This window comes from Megalobrama amblycephala, linkage group LG3 (assembly GCF_018812025.1).
Source record: "Megalobrama amblycephala isolate DHTTF-2021 linkage group LG3, ASM1881202v1, whole genome shotgun sequence".
Lineage (NCBI taxonomy): Eukaryota > Metazoa > Chordata > Actinopteri > Cypriniformes > Xenocyprididae > Megalobrama > Megalobrama amblycephala.
Window position 1 is genome coordinate 35,364,003 of NC_063046.1, and position 25,486 is coordinate 35,389,488.

The 25,486-nt window shown below is 38.2% G+C and overlaps 1 protein-coding gene across 3 annotated transcripts in view; it reads right to left on the reverse strand.

The window, feature by feature from the left end:
• Window positions 1–23,631, reverse strand: part of LOC125265194 (NACHT and WD repeat domain-containing protein 2) — a 75,688-nt gene extending 52,057 nt beyond the window's left edge. Inside the window, exons 1-3 of one of the 3 annotated variants that reach the window (XM_048185277.1) lie at window positions 23,506–23,631; window positions 19,885–20,056; window positions 10,052–10,140 (exon numbers count right to left, since the gene is read on the reverse strand). In XM_048185277.1, coding sequence (XP_048041234.1) covers window positions 10,052–10,140; window positions 19,885–20,035 — 240 coding nt within the window. In that variant the 5' untranslated portion in view covers window positions 20,036–20,056; window positions 23,506–23,631. Of the gene's footprint in view, window positions 1–10,051; window positions 10,141–19,884; window positions 20,057–20,148; window positions 20,218–22,241; window positions 22,747–23,505 lie in introns of those variants that run through there. The other 2 variants (XM_048185276.1, XM_048185275.1) reach the window with 2 other exon arrangements.
• Between the last annotated feature and the right edge of the window lie 1,855 nt (window positions 23,632–25,486).

The following is a 25,486-nucleotide window of genomic DNA, read 5'->3' on the forward strand; positions in this document are numbered from 1 at the left end:
ACCTTTACATCAATCATGTCTATGCCTGGAATGAAAATGGCAGGGTTTTTCTCTTCTGCAAATGGCTAATCGATGTGTTCCAACTGAAAATGTAGAAGCCACCTCAATTCCATGCAAGCCCATGGATCAACGGGCCAACAGCAAGACATAACCTCCAAACTCTGAGATGAATGAGCGTTTGTATCTCGGCCCTTCTAGCTTTTCATCTCTCTCTGTCTCCTTCTGTTTACCCTTCGGCTGTTTTCCATCCCTTTTTCTCACCTTCTCATCTGCTGAAGCGCCAATGAGTGCTGACAGATCCAATGTGCTCTCACCAGCATGGAGCAATTACACAACAGGCCATGAATTCCCAGGGTGACCTGAGGGGTTGGGGTTGGATTCATAGCCTGCTGAGGAGAGCAAATGAGCCACCAAATGATGGTTACATAGGTCATAATCCCACTCTATCACCTTTATAACTTCAACCATGGCAATTAACCTTGGCACAACTGTTTATAAGCTTTTCTCCCCCAGTACACTTTCCTGGGTTAACGCATCTTTTTGGGAAGTCCATCAGTTCCACAGAAAAGTTCAATAGGACATTCATTTGAACACAATAACAACAAAAGATATAGGGGAGAGTAGGACCAGTTGTCACAATCTCTCTCTATATACATTCAGAGACTATATACGGTATATAATCTCTAACTATAAGGTTTCAAGTCAAAAGTCATTTTCTCCAGCAGTAGTTTTGAATCTAGTTTGGCCCTGTCTCAAATGGCACACTCCAGACTTGTGGACTTCCTCAGAGTCCACACTTTGGTGACGTCATGTAGTGCAGACCTATAGGGCCCTTGGCATGAGTCCACGAGGGCGCATTGAGAGGTATTTTTGGGACAGACTCGATCGTCACTCCGGAAATAACGGTCTGGTTGATTTTTGACAGGAGCTGCAGGTTCAGGGATAATATTTAGCATTGAGAACAGGTTTCTTTTCTTTTGCAAAATATTATCTACATGTCAACTACACAGCCTGCTTTTGCTTATGCCACCTGGGCATTAGACAATATATACATGCTTATTTAAATAATGTTGTAATTACAGTTGTAAAAATACATAATGTTCCATTTGAACTAAGATTACAATTTTAGTACATAATAAACATGTGTGTGAATTTCAGATGAATTTACAGGTTTAAATATAAATACTAGGTTTACATATGACTCAGTAAAGCCCTGACATTCGGTTCTATTTATTTAATGAATCATAATGCGATCGTATTATTCAATGCGCTATTATTATGTTTGAGATATCAACCACTGGTCGATGATCATAATGTTTGTATAAACTGTAGGTAACAACTGGTAAAATGTACACCTAGGTCATAAAAACGTAATGATACCTACACTTAAATATTTTCTTCTCAGCCATGTCATCAATTGCTCTTGAGCGAAATCTCCTCCCATCCGTTGTCTGATTGGCATTTCGCAAGGATTCCTGGGTAGTTAAAGTGTGCGGAGCCTGCATCTATGCGGGCTTCGCGGAAGACCACTTCAAGGGTACAAAGGGGGCGCTGCTGAGCACACTTCAGAGCGTTAAAATGCTGAATGGTACGGCCTACGGACTCGTAGACTCGGCGAGCACGCGCAATTTAAGTCCACTAGACCGAAAGTCCACATGAAGTGCGCCATTTGGGACAGGGCACTTTGTGATTAAACAGAAATAGCTGACAGATCTTCTTTCATATTGTGACATGTCCAAGTGTAACAAATTATTGAAAAAGAAAAAATATATATGGCTGGGGTTTGGTTTTATCCATTGGTTGTTGATTGGATTTGGAGATGTGGCTGTTGCATTCAAAAATTAATGCAAGCTTGAAGTTGATTGTGGAGGGGCGGGGTTCAAGCGTACTAAATAATTGAAAAATTTCAGGGGCTCCCTCTGCAATTTGATTTAGGAGCGGCTGACATGAGGTTTATCTTAAGATGTGAATACCTCATTCTTTTTATCTGCAAAACATCCAACGATGCCTTTATTTATTTTAAAAGGGTGATGTTTCATTAGCATGCTGAAACCAGAGTTGCATGTCTTTACATTGCTAAGAAAGGTACCCTGGTGAAATGAGAGGTTAATGTGTCTGTTTGTCAAGATGAAACAGTTGCAGTATGGTGCATTTAAAGTTGAAACAAAGTGTGTGTGGGCCGTGTCAGCTGCGAGCAAAGACTTTTGTATTTTCACATCGATCTTACGTATTTATGAATGAACTGCTCATTTTAAAATCTTCCTGGTCTACTGACATTTGTTAAGACATCTGCCTTAAACATTACAATGCTCACGATAACTTTAATTAACTCTACAACAAGTAAATCCACTTCACCAGCTAATTATTCTTTGACAGCGATGCCATAGAAATGTACAGAGCTACCGCAAAAACAGAAGTTCAAAGACAATATTATAAAGATGGCGGCATGCTTGTTTCTCAGGCGCATAAGGTCTATACCACTAAAATAAAAGGAACTGTATAAAACAAGTTTTAAAACCAAGTGTTATGTTTTACAGTCTTGCATTTAATTCAGGAGTAAATTACAAAGCAAATATGCAGCAGCAGTGATTATGTTATCATGTTTATACAGCAGCAGCAAGCTATTTATGTAGTTGTTGTGAGAATACAGCGACTAAGCATTGTGGACATGAGAAAATGTTTAATTGAAATACCTGCTTTGTGCACATCCACATCCAACCAGGGCTCACCATATTTTGCTCAACCTCTATTATTCATCTATTGTTCCAAATGACTTCCACACATAAGTTGCGTTTTCACCGCAAGAACTTTCGCCAGGAACTAGGAACTTTGGGGTGGTAATCAATGCATTTTGACCGTAGTAACCAGGGTCTAAATGAAGTTCCGGGTAAAAATCCCCCCCCTCAGAAAGTCCCTGCTAGTGAGGTAGTACTTTTTCAAAGTTCCAGAACTTTTGGGGGTGGGACTTGGGTGCTGAACATGCTGATTGGTTGAGTTCACGCAGCATTTTGATTGGTTGACTCCACGCAGCATTTTATTTCAACCATCGTTTTTTTTAAAGTCTGTTGCGGTGCGTGCAGAAAGAGTAGCTTGCTATTCGAATCAACAATGGAGTTTAAAAATATGACTGATGGACTGAATGAGGTTCAGGCTTTATTAAAGGTGCCCTAGATTATGTTTTTAAAAGATGTAATATAAGTCTAAGGTGTCCCCTGAATGTGTCTGTGAAGTTTCAGCTCAAAATACCCCCATAGATTTTTTTAAATTAATTTTTTTAACTGCCTATTTTGGGGCATCATTATAAACACGTTTCAAACTTTAGTTAGTGTGTAATGTTGTTGTTAGAGTATAAATAAAATCTGTAAAATGTTAAAGCTCAAAGTTCAATGCCAAGCGCGATATTTTATTTAACAGAAGTCGCCTACATCGAACGGCCAGTTTGGACTACATCCCTCTACTTCCTTCTTTAATGACGTCACTAAAACAGTTTTTGACTAACCTCCGCCCACAGGAATACACAAGAGTTGCGTTTGTAGAGTGTGTTTGTCGCCATGTCGTCGAAACGCTGTTATTTTCATCCCGCAGTCCAATCACCGGGTCTGATTCCGGCTCAAATTGATAGGGTAAAATTAAAGACATGTTTACAATAACACTGAGCGCGTGCATCTCCACGTTATGGTAAGAGGTGTGACCTTTCCGGGCAAGGAGCGCTAAGCTGCTGTCGAATCACAACACAGGAACTGCTGGCACAATCAGAACTCGTTACGTATTTCTGAAGGAGGGACTTCATAGAACAAGGAAGTCATCAGCCCGTTTTTATGACAGTGGAAACAGCGGTATACAGATAAGTAAATTATGTGAAAAATACTGTGTTTTTTTACACGCGAAACATGAACACATGTTATATTGCACACTATAAACACAATCAAAGCTTAAAAAAAACCACGAAAAACGGGACCTTTAACTGCAGTTTCCATTGTGCCTCTCTATGCTACCCCATGCAGTGTGACAACATGCCCTACAACTTCATCAGTCTTGTGTTTAGCAAGACGAATCTGCTAAAATCAAATAATACAGCATCTCCTGCAAATCATTTATAGTTCATAAACATTTATACATGTGTTTGTATGCAAATCAGTTGGTTCAGTAGGCTACCTGACACATTTAGACTTGACTCCAGACCTGTAATCAAACCTTGCCTCTGCTGCCGTCGTCATGGCAGCCAAACAGTATTACCAGCAATTTGCAAGTGCCTACAGCTCCTCTCTTGTACTCTCATTGGATTATTGAGCCCATTATTAAGAAGTGTTGTTTGAATGAAAACAGGACTTTGTGCTTGTGCATGTATGTTATGCGTGAAGATGTTGATGTGATCAAGTTGACTGGAAGGTAATCAGGAGTTAGTGAACAGATTACACAGTTGTTCAAATGGTCAGTTGAGGTTTGAGTGTGAAAAACAACTATTGGTCGAATATATAGAAATATATTTTGCAGTCAGATATTTAGATATCATGATATCAATGAAGGTGAGAGTAAAATCTCATAAAATACAATAAATTATAATAAACCATTAATTATTGAATCAAATACATATAAGCGGAACATCCAATGTAAATACAATATGCATGCTTTGTGTAAAAAAAATCTTAAATCAAAAATAAAGTCTTAGCATTATAAATATTTATATAAAGCAGATTATGGAATATGCCGTAATTCGCTCCCCATGCTGTGAAAGTCCCATACTGTCATGTTACAGGCTTTCGGGCCTGATCCCGCCACTGCTAAAGGGATTGAGTGTGTGCATGTGTGCTGTGACTGGACTAGGATGGAGGCTTCGATAGATGAATACACACACACACACACAAGCTCACACATGTACACAGACACACTCAAAGCAGCAACCATCCCTCTCAGGGACGCCACAGGAAATAGAATCAAATAACGGTGACCAGAAAGAATTGCAATTTGCCACATCATATTTTCTGGTTGAGAGAACTCCCTTCTTTTTCTGTCTGTCTCTCACTTTTCTCTCTCACATTCTCTTTCTCACCCCAGTCCTTTCACTGTTTTCATCTTCCTCTTTGATACTAACTTTGCTTTCCTGTCAGTTTATATTAAATAAAAATGTGATAAATGAAATGCAAAAGAGCAATTTATTAGTCAACAATTATTGGCCAACATATCCAGTAAGATATTAAAAACATCTTTAAAACAAGACACATTTACTTGAGACACAACATTGTGTAAGATAATAAAAATCTTGAATTAAGTTCAAAGTATAAGTTAGACCCAAATATCAGGCCACAACAACATTAAATGTCTCATATCAGATTATCAAAACATGGCGCAAAAAACTATGATATGCTGTTATAAGCTCACTTGACTTATAATCATGTAATTCAACTTATAAACAATGAGATCTGAGTCTCAGCAATAGGACATGACTAGTTTACATGCCAAATTTTCACTTACAGTTGAAGAAATGTTCATTTGACCACTGTAGGTATCTTATGGAAACATGTACAGTATAACACAATGGATTAATGACTAGTTTGAGCTGATGACTGACCTTGATGTCTCATCTCACTCTCAACTCAGCCACACCTGATGTGCATGAGCTGACATGAAAGGATAAGCAGTGATAGAATGGCTCATCTATGATGAAGGATGAGAAGATGATACTATCAGGACTCAAGAGGAGGTCACATAAAGCTGCAGAGTGTCCCTTAATGTCACCAGAATTGCCAAAAACAAAGACTGATATACATTAAACCATATTGACAAGAAAAAGAAAAACCCCTCAATGCACTTGGTGGATAACTTTGATTTAATAAGCCATTTAGAACTGAGCATGTTAGACTAAAGAAATTCATAATGAAGCTATTTTACTGATAATGCAGTAGTTCATTTTAATTACTGAATTAGTAATAATGCATTACTTTGAACAATCATGCTGTGAAGACAATGGCAATAATTTAGTGTACTTCTGATTACTTTCTTTTCAATTTCTGTATCTTTACTTGAAAAATTGCAATTGCTGAATGCTGCTGTTATGTACTTCTGGAAAAACAAGCATTGTTTACGTAATTCACGTCTTTGTTATATTGTTTGTAATTTGTTTCTTTGTTCTTTATTGTATTACTGATTGTTTACTGCACTTTAATAACTTGAATAATTCTGGTCTTAAATAAATATGTTTGCTGGAATTTTTTTTTTTTTTTTTAAGTTAAAGTTTAATTTGCCATTTGGTAACATCTGTGCTCACATGCACAGACACTTTCATCCTGCCTCCACCAGTCACTCACCAGCTCTCTGCTGAAAGTAAATGGGATCCTCCTCCCAATCAACAATACATTTTTTTTATTTTTCAATAATCTGTTTCATTCAGATATATGTCACAATACGGAAGAAAGGATCTGTTGCTACTTCCGTTTCATCACTAATAATTTAATGATACCGTTCAATGTAATCTCAGTGTAATCAGATTTAAAAAATAATATCCATTTTTCATACTGTACATCACGATTGTTCATAATAGGGTCTCTTGTTGTTTCAGCAAATTAAGTTTGAACAGGAAAAAGTATTGTGACAATACTATTAAAAGTCCCCCTGAGGTGAAAATCAAGTTTTAATGTTGTTATATGTCTATCTTGTGTTTTTAACATGTTTTAAGACAAACCATGTGCAAATTCATAAGTTAACACTATTGCTGAGAGTTTTCTCTTTAAAGCTGCTGTAAACCAAAGACAGTCTCAAACCCACAGTTTGAAATCACTGGTGTTTCTGACATCACAATAGGGATGGGCGATATCTTATTGTTTGCGATATACCGCGCGCTGTGAGGAGATCTGTGTGTACTTATCCGAAGTGAGTACACAGAGAGCTGCGTCACAGCTGTATTTTGTAAACGATCTGAAGACATAGATGGGATCGTTATTTTTTGACAGTGTTTGCACTATTTTTACAATTTATTCCATGGGACAAGAGAGTTGAAAATTTAACTACCTAATTGGTGCTATGTTCCACATACATATTATATTTACATTCTAAGAGGGTGTTATTGACTGTTTCACACTGAACTTCTTTACTTTATCAGGTTACTTTAACATGTTTGTTACTTTATCAGGATTTATTTGCAGTTTGCACTATTTTTGCCACTGTTTGCACCATGAGAGTAAATAAATACAGAATCTGTGTTTACATTTTAAACTTGTAATTGATTTTAATTATTATTGTGTAATTGTTGTTGTGTTTTTCAGCACAGTCACTGGAACACAATTTAAACATAACATAATCTATATATATATATATATATATATATATATATATATATATATATATATACACACACACACACAGGTGCTGGTCATATAATTAGAATACCATCAAAACGTTGATTTATTTCACTAATTCTATTCAAAATGCGAAACTTGTATATTATATTCATTCATTACACACAGACCGATATATTTCAAATGTTTATTTCTTTTAATTTTGATGATTATAACTGACAACTAAGGAAAATCCCAAATTCAGTATCTCAGAAAATTAGAATATTACTTAAGACCAATACAAAGAAAGGATTTTTAGAAATCTTGGCCAACTGAAAAGTATGAACATGAAAAGTATGAGCATGTACAGCACTCAATACTTAGTCGGGGCTCCTTTTGCCTGAATTACTGCAGCAATGCAGTGTGGCATGGAGTCGATCAGTCTGTGGCACTGCTCAGGTGTTATGAGAGCCCAGGTTGCTCTGACAGTGGCCTTCAGCTCTTCTGCATTGTTGGGTCTGGCATATCGCATCTTCCTCTTCACAATACCCCATAGATTTTCTATGGGGTTAAGCTCAGGTGAGTTTGCTGGCCAATTAAGAACAGGGATACCATGATCCTTAAACCAGGTACTGGAAGCTTTGGCACTGTGTGCAGGTGCCAAGTCCTGTTGGAAAATGAAATCTGCATTTCCATAAAGTTGGTCAGAAGCAGGAAGCATGAAGTACTCTAAAACTTCCTGGTATACAGCTGCGTTGACCCTGGACCTCAGAAAACACAGTGGACCAACACCAGCAGATTCCATGGCACCCCAAACCATCACTGACTGTGGAAACTTTACACTGGACCTCAAGCAACATGGATTGTCTGCCTCTCCTCTCTTCCTCCAGACTCTGGGACCCTGATCTCCAAAGGAAATGCAAAATTTTCTTTCATCAGAGAACATAACTTTGGACCACTCAGCAGCAGTCCAGTCCTTTTTGTCTTTAGCCCAGGTGAGACGCTTCTGACGCTGTCTGTTGTTCAAGAGTGGCTTGACACAAGGAATGCGACAGCTGAAACCCATGTCTTGCATACGTCTGTGCGTAGTGGTTCTTGAAGCACTGACTCCAGCTGCAGTCCACTCTTTGTGAATCTCCCCCACATTTTTGAATGGGTTTTGTTTCACAATCCTCTCCAGGGTGCGGTTATCCCTATTGTTTGTACATTTTTTTCTACCACATCTTTTCCTTCCCTTCGCCTCTCTATTAATGTGCTTGGACACAGAGCTCTGTGAACAGCCAGCCTCTTTTGCAATGACATTTTGTGTCTTGCCCTCCTTGTGCAAGGTGTCAATGGTCGTCTTTTGGACAACTGTCAAGTCAGCAGTCTTCCCCATGATTGTGTAGCCTACAGAACTAGACTGAGAGACCATTTAAAGGCCTTTGCAGGTGTTTTGAGTTAATTAGCTGATTAGAGTGTGGCACCAGGTGTCTTCAATATTTACCTTTTCACAATATTCAAATTTTCTGAGATACTGAATTTGGGATTTTCCTTAGTTGTCAGTTATAATCATCAAAATTAAAAGAAATAAACATTTGAAATATATCAGTCTGTGTGTAATGAATGAATATAATATACAAGTTTCACTTTTTGAATGGAATTAGTGAAATAAATCAACTTTTTGATGATATTCTAATTATATGACCAGCACCTGTATATATATATATATATCATCGTCATTGGTATCGCTATCACAACTACCTTGTGACCAATCACGTCAACGTGCCGGTGGGCTTTAGCATATCATTAACTGACCGTGCAAGGGAGTCTCAAAAGAAGGTTATCCCAGTATATTTTTCTGATGATATGAAAAATTGGGTAGATTTAGCAATATGGCAGGTGTGTGATGCATATTACGATGTCATGATGAACTATATGTCTTTCTCTTGTGCAGCGTTTACCTCAGTAAGTTGACTGAGTGGATCTCGTCTGAGCTCGTGTGAGTTAGTGGAGGCGGGGCTAATTATCATATTCATAGATCCGTGTATATTAAATGAGGCAAGGGTGTAGAGTTACATTCAAGCTATTTAAAGGTATTAAGAATTTTTTTTCACTGGAAAAAAATGTTTAAATATGCAATTTTGGTGATCAAAGATGAGTTTTAAGGGATAAAATTATTGACTACGGGGGACTTTAAATTTAGACAAAATATTACAGAAATTAAACAAACAAACAAAAAAGGTTTTTATCTTAAAACTTTTTTAAAAATGAAAGATTATCACAATTTTCAATGTCTAAAAATCACGTAGGCTTGCGTTTAACAAGGCATAGTCATATATAAAGATCTGTTTCTTAAGGGAATGGTCTTGAAATCAGGTCAAGCCCAACACCAACGTACCCTCAGTTCAATCTCAGCATGCTGTCTGCACCAATGGCCACGGTACCTTTTCTAGGCCCTGCATTTGTTTATCAAATTTCATGATGAAAATCTCCCCACAGCTCCATTCTCTCAGACAACAAACCATTTGCATTGTAAATACCACTCCAGAGGAGAGGAGGGGAAGAGAGAGATTTCAGGCCAAGCTCCTGTGGGTGAATATAAAAGTGACATGCTTTTGCCTTACATGAGCATATCAGTGCTGAGATCACATAATAGTCCCTGAGATACTTTGTTTCCAGCCCACAGAGCAAGAGAAAAAAATGCAAAAGATTAGGAAAGAAAAAAGGGAAAGAAATCTCTTTGTCATGAACTTAATGGTTGCTGTAGAGTATTTACAGAAAAGTGTCGGCTGTGTTACCTGGAATTCAATGCCATAGTTCTCTCTGCAGAAGTCTCGTAGTTTGGGATAGACATGTTCTTTCAGAGCATTTCTCTCTGCTTCTGTATCTGTGAAAACAAACAAAACACAAACAAACATGAATATTCAGATAGGTAAAACAATCATTTGTAAATATTAATTAACAAATGTAATTAATTTATTCATATTGTTTGTAAGTCTTAGTCTGTTTATTGATTTATTAAGATGTTTAAAAAGGTGCAATTACAAAAAAGTGTGTCGCACCCTGGTGATGTGATGGTATTTGATATTAGTACTTTTTAGTATTATTTATACTATTGTAGTATGTGGTAATATTTTGAATTAGCTTTTGTTTTTTATATTTTCAGGTTTTTACTCCCTATACTGTATTTGTTTACTAATATAATCCACTTGAGAGAGTGAGTGAAAACAAATGAGTGAATTCAGACACTGATAAACACCTGCTGTTAACAAGCAGAATCACTGAAGGAAAAAAGAGAACAGAAAAAAGAGATGCGATGAGCAGAAACACAAGAACTACAACTGACTTCCAGCCACAGCCTTAAATGAAATCAACTGAAGTTTTAAACAACTCCACAAACAATATTACCAGCATCATTTATTACTAACCACACTGACTTTATTTCTGTCATATGTCTACATGAGTTCTTACTGAGAATTAACAGAGGTTTAGATGTTGATGTTTTATTGCTTCATTTGATGTTACCATTATGGTGAATAGTGTTTGCTTTAGTTGGGCTCTTGACCCTTGACCTTTAACATTATTTTTTCTTAGTTTTTTCTTTCAGTTTTAGTTATTTTAGTACTTCGTAAACTTTTATTCTCAGTTGTCGAGGCAACTTTTTTTAAGCTTTTCATCTAATATTTAAATTTTATTTCAGCTTTTTTCAATTAACAATTTTGGTAACACTTTACAATAAGGTTCATTAGTTAACATTAGTTAACAACATTAGTTAACATGAACTAATAATGAACTGCACTTCTACAGCATTTATTAATCTTTGTTAATGTTAATTTCAACATTTACTAATACATTATTAGAATCTTAACATTACTTAATGCACTGTGAACTAACAGGAACAAACACTGAACAACTGTATTTTCATTAACTAACGTTAACGAAGATAGGTAAATACAGTAACACATGTGTTGTTCATGGTTAGTTCATGTTAGTTAATACATTAATGTTTAACTAATGAACCTTACTGTAAAGTGTTACCACAATTTTTAATAGGTTTATTTTTATTTTTAGTTAACAATAACAACACTGGTACTGAATGATTACTGCATTCATTTACTGTGGTATTTACATGGTATTTCAAACAATACTATGTTTTTTCTGTGATACATGTCCAAAAAAACATTGTAGTTTTGTTAGAGTGGGTTGAAGGTCTTTTCCCTCTCAGATACTTTCCATCATATGCATGAATGCTTACGAGCAGATGACATACAAACACTTACAAACATCTTTCTTTCAGTCATTGTCTCTTGTTTTCTCTTTAACACTCCGTTCTTTCATACACTGTAATTTCTCGGGGGATAGCTGCCAGCAAGGCTTGAAAACAGAGATTCCCCGGCTTACACTGTAGTCACTACTGTTCTCTGCTGCTAGTAGCAGAGCAAAAACAAACACGATGTCTGAGATCACATAGACAATCTGGGATTCAAATCCTGGAAATAAACAGAAAGTTGCAGGATTTTGGAAATGTAAAACAAAGTAACGATATAAAAAGAAATATTCAAGAAGTCGCAAATCAAATAAGTAAATTAGTGCCTCTTTGACAGACTCAGTGTTCAGGCAGTCAATGTTTTTCTTCCACTGAAGATCATCTCAAATCATGCTGGAGGACCTGATCATCACGTATGACAAAGAAACTTGTGCAGTTCATGCAGCTTGACTATCATTCTGAAATGAATTTAAATTATTCATTGATGAATTCAATTGTAGTGAAAACAAATGCAAAATTTCAGCATTTTCACTAGTGGCCTCAGAATCTTGCACACAGCAGCAATGTATGTTGCTGAATGTTACATGATTCCCTTTGACACAGAAAGTCAGGGCAACATGAGACATGAGAGTTGACACATTGAGGATACTCAGTCTTACTGTATTTACTACTGTACACAGCTGCTAGAAGCAAGGCAAAACTAAACACGCTCAAACACCCCTAGTGCCCTATTCACAAAACAAATTAAAGCTGCAATTACAAACCTTTTAACACCGACAGTAAAATAGTCTCTAATATGAATATGAAATTTGCTTTGCTAAGACGATTCCAAGGTCACATAATAGATGATGCTTACTTAGTCAAACATCTCTTTTTGCATCTTTCTTTCCCTTCCCACTCCCTCTATGCCTTTCTTGGTCTGCTAAGCTTTGATTTACCTTGGAATGACAACAAAAGGTACTGCTGAACTTGTTTGCAATTTTATACGCACATTTCAACCGTTCTGAAGCTTCTCTTCTACTTGTCGGTATCAGTTTGCTATTGTTTAGGCTCTCTGCTGATAGTTGATATTGCGACAGAGAACGGGAAAATCTGACTGGAGAGCTCTCTGTGGAAGATGAGGCCAATCATGTGCTCTGAACCCTCTAGACACAGGCAGCCAACATAGCGTATCTTGCTACAGCATCTCAATCTGTGTCAGCCTAGTCAAGATTTTTGGCAGGTTCAACAGCTCGTGCGGCTTTCATGTTTTAAATCTTTTATAACTGTCCATTCAGTTCTTTTTTGGGCTATCCTATAAAGTATCTAGTCTCAGCCTATTACTTTTTCTCTTGCTCTGTTTTCATGTGCAATTTTTCTTCTTTTTCCAGACTTTCTCAGTGATAAATGCTGTGGGGAAAGTTTTTCCCACCCACTTTTTTTTTTTGAACCAGCAGCCTTGATAACTTTCCATTCTTTTTTTTTTCATATCTTTCATCTTCTTTTCACCCTGATGATACCCGACTATCCAAGCCAGCAAAGAACTTAAACACATGCTGTCACATAAAAGGTGCATACAAGGTGAATTGTCTGTTGGAAATTTTTGTAGCAATATATGAAGCTCATTTCACTTAGAAGTCACTTAAGCAGCTTTCTGTTCAACACAGTGAAATCACACGACCAACTTGAACCCAGTGCAAAATCTTTTATCCTCACATGAAATTCACAATTGTGTGAATTCCAATTGAAATGATTGGATTTTGCCCACAAAATTTGCCAAACAATGACCACACCATTAAACCTTTATTATGACAGTCCTTTTATATACTGTAAACACAAACGAAACAACTAAAGAGCACATCACTGGGAAGATTCTTCAAAAGATTTGTTGCGGTTTTATAATGAAATGTTGAAATAATCTCCCCACATGCAACAAACCATCCTCAGAACAAAAGAAAATCTTCAGACCACATTAGTATCCAGTTAGTAGGCAAGACACAAGGCAAAACACCAGGGAAAAGCACCTCGTAAGTAGATACCTTCATACAGTCATAAATGAATTAACGTGCCATGCACTGGGGAGCACTTTAGACAGCGCATTTCCATAACAGATTGAAGCTTTCAAAATGTATCAAACAGGACATTTTTTCAAAGAGATAAGGTTTGAAATGTATAGAGAGAATAAAAACGAGAAAGGAATAAAAATAGAGAGACTGACAGAAATGAAAGAAACTTCAGCTACATGAGCTGCTGTACTGGCCTTCACATTTACATGTTTCGTGTTTGAAGTGTCTGATTTGATTGAGAATGATAAAGAAAGATTAAAAAAAAAAAAAGTGAGAAAAGAGGAGAGAAAACTAGCGAGCTCATTCACTATGGGGGTGGGTAGTGCCAGTAAAGCATTATTGAACCAGATTGCATTGAATGGATAAAAGAAGGAAAGCGAGGAAAGATGAAGGAGGGCGTCATGAAAGGGTGTAAGAAATAAAAGACTTGAATAAGACTTATAATTTCTATAATAAAGCCTTGCAGCCCCAATCAAAGCCCAAAAGGCTGCCATTAAACATCTCAGATGTATAGATGAATGAGATTTTCCAGCCCCCATGCTTTAAAGTGAACTTCAAATCAACTTTAAGGATTCATTCCAGGACTTGAAGTCCATTCACACACAGAATGCTTTTTCATCTGTTGTTTTTCAATTGTTTTTCTGCCTAAACATTGGCTAGATTCTAGATTTTTGACCATTATAACATATCACATTTCATATCATTTACATCTTTCTTTCCCTTTTTGTTCTCTCCATGCCTTTCTTGGTCCGCTAAGCTTTAATTATCCTTGATTATCCTTACGCTTTAATTATCCTTGGAATGACAACAAAAGCTGAACTTGTTTTCCATTTAATATGCACATTTCAACCATTCTGAATCTTAGTTTTCTCTTCTACTAATCTTTATCAGTTTATTATTGTGTAGGCTCTCTGCCAATAGTTGATATTGCAACACCAAACAGGAATATCATGCTGTTTTTTAGTGTCTTTTCTGTGTGTTCTGTCTTAAAAACATGCCTCGCACCAACTGCGTTTTGTTCCATTCTGTCGCTCTCCATCTAGCTTTTTTGAAACGCGATAACACATTCTGTGTGATTTTTGTAAAAAAATGTTTGGATTCACAATCTTTTGTCAAAAAGGAATAACTAATGTCACAAATCCCTACCCTCCAACCACCTGGCTCCATTCTGGCATTTATGCCAGTGTTTCATGTGCCAATCAATTCCCAGTTAATAAAATCAGGCCCTGCGACAATGTTTTTGCACAGAGCCCCACACAGCCAAGATATTGTGGCGACAAATTAAGAATACTTATACGTATATATACAACCTACATTTTAGAGCTGGCACGTATGGCCAAGCAAAAATAGATGCCACGCCACATTACCATCAATGACATTTTAAGATAAAAGCTTTTTATAGTCTCTAAACATTCTAAACACGCTTTAATAGTTTATGAACATCTGTGTCATTTGGAATCTCAAGCTGCAAGCGTGCATCTTGCCCTCAATGCTGTGTCCGTTCATGTCTATAATCTGGGGTAAAGCCTTTGTGCAGTCGCTCCCATGGGGCTCTCACATGTGTCTCCAGCAGCACAGGCTCTGAACGGATGGTCGCATATAGATGAGCTCAGTATTGATACAGCTGTCTGATGCTGAAGCACAAGACTCTGAGGGATTAGGTGAGGTTGCAAGATGGAGGACGATGGAACGTAAATTGCTCCCCATCAAAGGTGCCTGACCGCGTGTGCTTAACGACAGAGTGAAATCCCATCTGTGACTAAAAACATTCCTGTTGGCAATCCATTAGCTACATGGCATTAGTAAACTAATTACCAAATGCTCAAAGGCAAAACTATTATCTGAATATTCAAAGCACATAATTATCCATCATTACAAGCCATTTGAGTGTTTTTAAATGCAATGCTTATGAAGTAATGATGCATTAAAGGTGAAGAGTGTTAATCTTTCCAATGTTAAAATACTATCAAAGTTTAATATGCCGAGATCACTATAAATATGCAGTTCACAGGTAGATACTGCTGAAAAGTGCTATTAAAACTGGGTTTGTTTAAGCTTTCTGACTAGCTCAACACAGCAACCAAGGATGTCTATGATAGCTGAAGAATGCTATCAGTTAGCATTTCCATTTATCTCAATGGCAACTGCTCGGCTGCCGTATAGGCCTGCTATCTCTGCTCATGGACACTTTGGAGCCTGTGAAAATGAAGTAATGACAATGCTAACTGGCTGATGCCACCAAGAACCCTTCTTATGGTTTTAAAAGTGCATTCAGTAGTTCTTTTGCTAGCGCTAACATTGATGTTCTTTGTGTACTTCAAGTAGCGATACCATAAAAGTGTAAGATGTTGCACTGCCATCATTGGATGTGGATCAGTATGATTGTCTCTGAGTTTTTTGTAAATAAAACTGATACTAGTGAATTTTAGAGAGCGGTCTACACAATAATTACCCTACCTAACCAACAAAAAATAAGCAACTTGGGCAACACTTCTCAAATCTTTCCACCTTGTGTATGTCGTACCAATGTTTACGTTCGTGTTTTGTCTTCGGTCTTCAGACCTTTTCTGCTTCTTAGGCCGTACAAGTACTGATTCTCCCATCGTCTCAACTGGTAAAGCACGATAAGTGTGTTCCATTGTTTAATTTTTGTTCTTCACATCACCAAACAACACTACGCTACTAGCATATCTACAGAGGATTCAGCAAATGAACGTGACGCATTGCATGAACAAGTTGACATTTGACAAACATTGAAGGGGTGACCCAAACTATACAGATTTAAAACCCATTTAATAGAAAACTTCGAGTACAGTTTTCACCTAATGTAAGTGTTCACCCCCCACCCCACCCCACAAAAGAAGGTAAATGGCCTAGCATTAAAAACAATGCGAATCCACCATAATAAATCATGATGGCTAACACCACACATGCTGTTACAACACGTTGGCATTAAATTCAAGGTCCTTAAAGCAGAATAAAACTCCTGCACATAAAACTCTAGTTGCCCTTGGTTACCCTACCCTAGAGAGAAAAACCCCCAAACATTATCACATTTATTTCCTCAAAGCCTCAATCTCAACCACAGCAAGACTCCAGCAACTGCTGTCCTAACTGCCCCTAGTAGACCCCCTAAATCACAGAGCTGACTTCTGCAATAGCTCTAACACAAACTGAAATCATTCCTCTCAAGTCAAGGGATGTATAAGAGTGAGAATAGTAAGACATAACAAAGAGTTGTTATGAGCCTGTGTGTGCAAGGCCAACTCCCTTTTTGTAAATCTGTGATGTATAAATTGCTCCCTCTAGTGCGTAAGGGGGAAGAGCATTGCACCAAAGCCCAGCTGGCTTGTTCACCCACTGAAAGTGTCATTAATTCTCTACCTTGACATTACCTCTGAGCTGTGCATCTACAGGTCCAGTACATCAGATTCCACACTCCACCTCGCACTCTCTCAGCACACACCGTCACCTCTGCCTCTCGCTAAACCATCTTCAAGCAGTTGACTTTCCAGGGCTCACTGCTTTTGATCAGAACAAAATCGCTCTAGTCTCCTTCTATTTCAGTAGAGAAGTGGCTTCAGACTCTCTCTATTTACAATATTCTAGTATAAGGCCAAGTTGCACTGCAATTAATTGAAGGCCGAATGTAATTATACACAAAATGGTGTTGGAATGTCTAAACTATTTAATTTAAATTAAAACTATTCAATTTAAAGCTTAAATTAGCTTTGCTAGTGAAAAATAACACTGCAAAAAAATAACAACCACTTCAAATAGGTTTTCTGTAAACTCCATCGGTCTGCTACTGGTCAAACAAACAGATAGTCCTGCCCAAAACTCACACATTGGTTGAGCCAATGTTGCTCTATCGACTGGTCAGGATACTCAAACAAACTGAACAGTGTTTTGACAGCACTACAGATCCACGGTGTTTGCACTTTTCAGGAAAACCAATCTACTGAATGAATGGCTTATTTATTGTCTCCATATTAAATTAGCGTATATGAGAAAGTATATAACACGACACATTTCACCTTATAATTTACAAAATCCTGATAATTTACTCAGCCCCATCTTGTTCATGTCTTTCTTTTTTCAGTTGAAAAGAAATTAAGGTTTTTAAGGAAAACATTCCAGGATTCTTCTCCATATAGTGGTCTTCAGTGGCGGTCACTGGGTGGAAGGTCCAAATTGCAGTTTCAGTGCAGCTTCAAAGGACTCTACGCGATCCTAGACGTGGAATACACGTTTTATCTAGCAAAATGATCGGTCATTTTCTAAAAAAAATAAAAATTTACGTACTTTTTAACCACAAATGCTCATCTTACACTAGCTCTGCGATCCACACGCTTGATGTAGTCACGTTAGAAAGTTCATGAGTGACGTCGGCAGAAGTACCAATCCAGTGTCTACAAAGCGAACGTGCAAAGACTAAGCCAAACGCCCTTTACAGAAAAAAAAAACAAAGGTAAAACAACAATATCGAATGATTTTGAAGTTGGAGGAGAAAATTACAAGTTTTTCGCCCTACCACGGTATTTCGGCCAACGTCACATGTGCCCTTTCAACGTAATGCGTGGCGCATCGCAGAGCAGTGCAAGACAAGCATTTGTGGTTAAAAAGTATGTACTTTTTTTTTTTTTTATCTGATCGTTTCGCTAAATAAGATCCTTATTCCTCATCTGGGATCACGTAGAGCCCTTTGAAACTGCAATGAAACCACAATTTGGACCTTCAACCCAGTGAACCCTGCTGAAATCCACTATATGGAGAAGAATCTTGGAATGTTTTCCTCAAAAACCTTAATTTCTTTTCAACTGAAGAAAGAAAGACATGAACATCTTGGAACTAATCCTTGAGAACTAATCCTTAATGCTTAACTTGAACTAATCCTTTAAAGACATAAACATGTATGTACATAAGTATATTGTATCAAATGGTAAGTACATAGGTCACCTAATATAAAGCGTGACTAATAATTTTATAATATTTTTTATAATAATATACTGGATTATTTAACAGTAAATAATGGCCTGTTTTTTATTATTTAGGAATAATGTATGTAACCACATCCATATGCATCAGAAACGACTGCAGCTACAGGTGTAATATGACGAGGTCGCCTATGTTATAGCTGCAATTTAGAGGAGTCTTTATTGTGAATCATTCAGCTTGAAAGGTCATCATTTTACTTAAGACGTCCTTGCACCAATCTAATTTATTCACCGGTATCTTCTCTCCATTCACTTCATCCTCACCTCATTTCTCCATTCCTCTTTCTCTATCTCCCTCCTAACCCATTTTATACTTTCCCTTGGCTTGTTTACTCCTAGATTAGAAGTACTATTTTAAGGTCTCCCTGCAGCCAATATTTAAATCTATGACTGCATATGTGCCGCCTAGTTCCCCTGGCACTCATTAAATCTGAGGTCAATTCAAAGCAGCACTGGGTTTAAGCCTTAAGATGTAAAAATGAGCAATCAATGGTGGGAATGATGACCTATCAATGATTTCTCAGGATAGGAGCAAGAAATTCCCACTCCGTTAACCACTTTCACACAGCCACATGCAAACTGAATACTGAGAGCTCCCCTATTTTAATATTAGAAACTGTAAAGAAGAACAATATTTTGTGTCATGGTTGCTTGGCCTGTGTTTTTGTGGAATGTTTAAACCCATGTTCAGTGCTGAGACAGACGGCTCCACTAACTGCTGTCACTGCTGCTCTTGTCAAAGCACACGGGACAGCGGTCCTGCAGACATTAGCAATGGTCATATCTCTGAGGATGGCAGCATGTGTTATGAAACGGCATGATGTGGAACTGTCATTGCCATCTGAATTCATTACTGTAAAATCTGGTTCATTAACACATTGGATGATAAAGCATGTCTTGCACGTCGCTTGAGCATTAACAGGTGTCACTCTGCTTGACAGAACAGTGTGTTTGTGCACTGCAATCAGTATGGTCCTTGGGTCCAGGTGACTCTCAAGTTCTCATACACACATATTCATAGACCTATCATGAAATTTAAAAATCGATCTTAGTAACCCCAAAATGGTGCCTCATCACATTGGCAGAACCTTCTGGAGAACCTCTAGACACTCTTTTTTAAAAGATCAGTTCTCTGAGGAACCTACAAAGTTGAGTTGTAAGACCCTCAAGAACTCTAAAGTCCATAAACTGTTCCACCAGTAACCTCATTACTAGGAAAGAATATTGGGTGCGCCTTCAAAAGCCTTCTTTGAGTGTGGCACTCTGAAGAACCCAAAGTATTTTTTTTCTTCATATTTACAGTGTGGGAAAACGCTACTTACCATCAGGGTTGGCACAGATGAAGACCCGGACGCTCCTGCCCGTGGGGACATGGAACGGTGGGAGCGCAAGGACGTTCCCACTAATGGCTGCTCTGCGCAGAGCAGATTCACGGGGACAGGGCTGCCTGCTGCCCACTCCGGACGGCCACATGGGTGGCGACTTCCAACGAGGCTGCAGAGAGAATTCAACAACTTTAGAAATACAGGACAATTCATGAATGGTTTTGAAATACTCAAGTGATTGAATTCTGAGGGTGCAGTCACATTAACAAAACTCCACAACCAAAAAAGGTCCATTGTCTATTGTCAGTAGTGTAATGATGTATGAAGCACAGTTGCCACAAAAGTCACTTTTAAACCCAGAAGCTTTCTGTTGTCATTGTGGTGATGAGTCACCAACTTGAACTAGTTGCAAAATCAGTGTGGAGAAATCTTTTGCCCTCACGCAAAATTCCAGATCATGTGGATTCTTGATGAAATTAATGGATTTTGCACACGAAAATCTGCTGAAGAGCAGTAAGCGTGACCTTTGACAACTAAGCACTGGTTCCTTTTCTGAAGCAGTTGCATTTTGCAGCACTGTAACACGGCTACTGATTTTATAGCGCAAAACATACAGCGACCAGTGTAGTCCGATTCCTGCAAAACTTACTCTTGTCTTGTGAGTCGGTTCTTTTAAGTGAGCCAAAAATATAAAGCATGACCAGACTCCCAAAACAGTGACTCTTATGAGGTACTTTGTCTTAATGAATAAAAGATTACATTCACACTGTCAAGTGTTTGGGATTAACAAACATATTTATTAACGGGTGTGACTGTGAACAAATTACTGATGTCAAGTGTCTTTTCTGTTCTCGTAACCATAGTGACAGTGGCTGAATTCCGAACAGCATACTAGATTTGACAGATGAACTCGCATCTTGATTGGGTTTGTTTATTAAATAGTAAGATTTCAATGTCTTGTAAGATTTTCTAGATGGTTTAATATTTCATTTTAAATAACCCTTGTTGTTCAAGATTTCCAAGCATACCCATACAGGGCTATATGGCAGAAATAGTAAGATTCGTATGCTAGAATACTACTGCAAATTAAGCCAGTGACTTAAGTAAATAAAATGGTGGTGTCCATAACACTTAAATGGTTGATCACAATTGACACAACCCTGTTCAATAAACGAGTAAATACCCGTAACCTGAAGTAAATTAAGTGACAGAAAAGTTTGTCCAGTAGCGTTCTGCACAAGTTTACTTAAATGTGAGTCTTGAAAATTAAAGAGTGTCAGTTTGGTTTTAAAATGAGGTTGTCACCTTGGTTAATCACCGGACGGATGTGTAAACATAACCGTATTTAGCACTCCCTTAACTATTTATAACCTAATATGTAGCTGTGTGAACGTGGACAAAGAATTACCGAACAAATAAACCCGGTGTTACACTGAATTCTGTGACCATAATTGGCGGCGTAGTGACGGTAAGGTCAAAGAGTCAAAACGCTTGATTGCGTTCCAGTGTTATCTTTCGCAGCTCGTCTTGCGCATGAGCACAACAATTTTAGAACGCTGTCAAGTTAAAATAAATTCTCCCAAATGCACGTGAGGCATGTTGGTTCATATGGCAATATGTATTTAAAGATACACATTAATATGAGTTTTGTCAGCAGCAGTATGCATACATTAATGAAATGCTACCATATTTACATTTTACTTGTACTGCCAATTATTTGATTAAAGTAGGCTAATTAAAAGTCTGTATAAACGTTCTTTGGCGAGAATTAACCTATATTATCTTTGATTTAATATAGAAATGCAACATACAGGTGAGGGTAGTAAATGCAATTAGAATATTGCTTTTCTTTCCACACCAAAATCGGATTTTTCTCCATTAGCCTCCAAAAAAGCTACTGGAACCGTCAAGGAAACTGAATAGTTAAAAGAAATCAGAATCGATTCCCATTTCTAGTTGTAAATGACTTATTGCTTGAGCAATGACTGCAATTGCCTTTGTAAGAAGGCACACTAGACCATGTCTACTTTCTCACTTTATACCAATTTTCAGTGTAACCAGAGAAAAACGCGTGAACGCAACCGGTCACGAACTGCATCTCCGCACAAACGGAACGAACAATCGATAATTTTCTGTCTCAGCAAACAACGAATCTTGTTTTTAAGAGTTGAAGATCGCTTTGTCTTAGTCGCGTTTCATGCCTTAACATTACACCTGAAACACATCCGAAGACGATAAAGTTGCGCGTTGATCGTACAGTAAAGCCAATTCCAAACAAAATAAACTCAGCCGCGCTTCAACACACACCGAATGCAGGCAGCATGCTTGCACAGTAACACACTTGAAGTGCTTACGTTCATCCTCTTCATCCTGTAACCGTGTCACACAATATCCGAGCAGGTATCCACGGAAATCAGCGGAGACGGCGACACAAACGCCCATTAAATATTTTTGACCGAAAATCAGTCCCGGGGGACCAGGAGAGTGACGGTCGCTGGCCAAACCCCGGCGGTCCGCATCCTCCTCGTGCCGTGTCTTATAAAGCTCCGCGCACAGCGTTTTCTGTCCGCAGTGCTTGAGGAAAACACAAGTGAGGTGACAGAGATGAGAGTGGAGGGATATTCCTCTCATCGCCAGCTGTCTCTTAATGCGCAGCGGCGAGCAGGAGTACGAGAGGAGGAGGAGGAGGAGCGCTCTGAATTCATTATCAATAAATGCTTCTCTTTCGCAGCGCGCTGGAAGTTTAAGTGAATTGAATTAAACGTAATTGATTGGACTGCATTGCTGCTCGCGCTCGGGGAAATGCTCAAACCTCGCCTATCTTCCTCGCAAACATGGACCAGAAAGACTGCTGTTGTTTCGGCTATTTTCCAGATACAAAGTGCGCAGAAATAACAAATACTAAACGATTTTTATAAAACAAATGTGTTTTTGTAGATTATTGTAAAAAACAGACTACTGTAACCTTGTTTGCTCGTCTCCCAGCCTTGTCAGACTGGTCTGCTGACTGGGTTTCTGAACACTTTTCAGCTGGCCAGGCTGGAAGACCAGCTTAAACCAGCCAAGAGCCTGTTTTATATTAAGTGCTCTGTTCTTAGGTACATTTCAAATATCACGCAGAGCAGATTTATCATGAGGTTAACCTGGCCAAGTCTGCTGCTGACTGCAAGCAGATGTTGTCATCTTCGAGACAAAAAGCCTAAAACTGTGAATCCCTTGCTTGGTGATATTTAAAGTATTCAAAGCTACATACCGAAAGTCATTTGTGCCCATAGGACTCAAGGACGTCAGGTGTAACTAAAATATATTATGCAATAGGTTTGTGTAATTTAAATTTTTCTTTCTATTTCTGTGCAATTTTAATCAATCATCAATCAATCAATCAATCAATCTATCTATCTATCTATCTATCTATCTATCTATCTATCTATCTATCTATCTATCTATCTATCTATCTATCTATCTATCTAATCTCTGCAAAATCTCTAAAAAATCTGTAGTCATGTCATATATGGCTTCAAACCTAAAAAAGAACAAGCGTGTTTCATCAAGCACATGGTTATTTAATCAAACGCGAGTTTAGTTAATATATATTGTTAGTTAAAATAAGTAACTTACTGTTCTCAACGATTGCTGTGCTGTTTCCCCTCTGGGTCCTGTTGGCACGGTGCTTTAATATAAAGGGCCAGACCCTCTGCATGAGGCACACATGAACACTGCAAAAAGAGAGGTGCTGAATCTGGCAACCAGCAGTGGCTTAACCTTTCTTTCTTTCCCTCTTCCGGTAAAGCTGTAATCCCTCCAAGGCGGAAGGAACTGCCCTCTTCTGATTCCAGATCGGTTTTTGCACCCCCTCTCGTAGTGGTGTAGGCCATGTTTGGGTGGTTAGTGCTGATCACAGAGCAGTGCGAAAGATCCTAATCTCTCATATACAGAGCAGTGTGAAGCTAATGTGGTGGGGTTTTGTTTAAACAGTCCCAGCATGCCATGGGCAATTAGGGAAAGTGAAAAGAGTTGACATGCACAACATTTATTATATGAATCCCACTTGAATGATTGCAAAAAAATGCTGAAAACACTGCTTTGAGGTTTCGTAGTAACAGCACAAGTTGAGCAAAAGCGCACACAAACAGCCTTCATTCTGACCATGTAATCTACATCTGCAATAATTTGGCTGTATCATTATGCATCATTACAGAAGCAGCCATGCAAAGAGAACAGCTCTATAGGGACAATGCGGTCCTTTTGACTTATGGTTATCTAATCAGACTCTATGCTTTTTTGAGAATGCCATACCAGAATGTGTGAGAGCATACGCGCTACCGGAATATGTTTGTTTGTTTGTTTGTTTGTTTGCAGAAATGCAAATTTCTTGTGAATGGAGATATAATTTGTATATAAAACGTGTGCAATGAGCTTTATAGAGCGAGACACAAGCAAGAGATAGCATTTGTAGGCTTATGTCTGTGTCTATATGTGTGTGCGCACACATGCATGTTTGTGCATTCATCCTCGTATACCGACATTGACACCAGAGACGCCCACTAGCCAACGAGACCCATAAATCAAAGCCCAACTTCCTTTCTTTTCCCCATGCCTGTCTTTTGTCTGCTCAAAAGCACCCTATATAGCTACTATACCACCAGCACATCCTCGCCTCAAGATAACCCCTCCACAGATCGATACCCTCAATCCCCGGACAAATGCATGCATAGCTTCCATAGCAGGCGAGACAGGGGCTTTGTCTCCCTCTCTGCAATGCATCGAGTGTGAGAACAGTTTGCCCCAGTCTGAGATTGTAAGAGAGTCAAGGTGAAAGTATGTGATCAAAGAGAAAGTGTCTGAGGCTTTGTGCTGAAAAGACTTTCATTGATGGATGACCCATTGACACGTTAGCAATTTAGAAGAGAGTTTAACAAAGTAAAATAGATTTTGGCATGAAATACATTTGCCGGCCGAGTTGAGAAAGCTAATTTTTGTGGACAAAAGTATTCAGACTGACGTAATTTCTGGTCATGTTGTGAAGTATTGGGGATGTTTCATAATGCAGTTTTCTTGTTATGCTGGAGTATTGAGCCACTTTGTCTCCTGTTCTATAAAGGCATTAGTGTAATTTTGTTTGTCATGGACTTTGGAAAAAATGCAAAAACACAGAAACATTTTTGGTTTGGTCTTGTTCTTTGAGGAAGAAACATGGAGAGCTTCAAGTGGAACTATTTTTAACACACAAGTATGCAGAATTAATAGCGTTGTCCGCAATCTGTGCTATTCAGCAGTGTGGAGAGTCTGTGGATAATTCAGAACCATGGACAGCACCCTAAAGCTACAGCAGAAGCTTATAACCTTCTGGTCTCCAAGCAGAAACCAGAATAATTGGTTTTTAGAACAACAACAACTCAGCCTGGCAAGACTAATGCAAAACAAAACAAATCACTCCAATCACAAAGCTGTCTACAATTGGAAATGTGTGGTGCATGTGCAATGGGCAGACATCTTGTTTCTTCACGTCACATAGGCTCCAACCACTTAATTTCATTTAATTATATTTGCACTTTTTTGGTCAATTCTGATCAGTTTTTTCATGTTATAGCTGATTTTA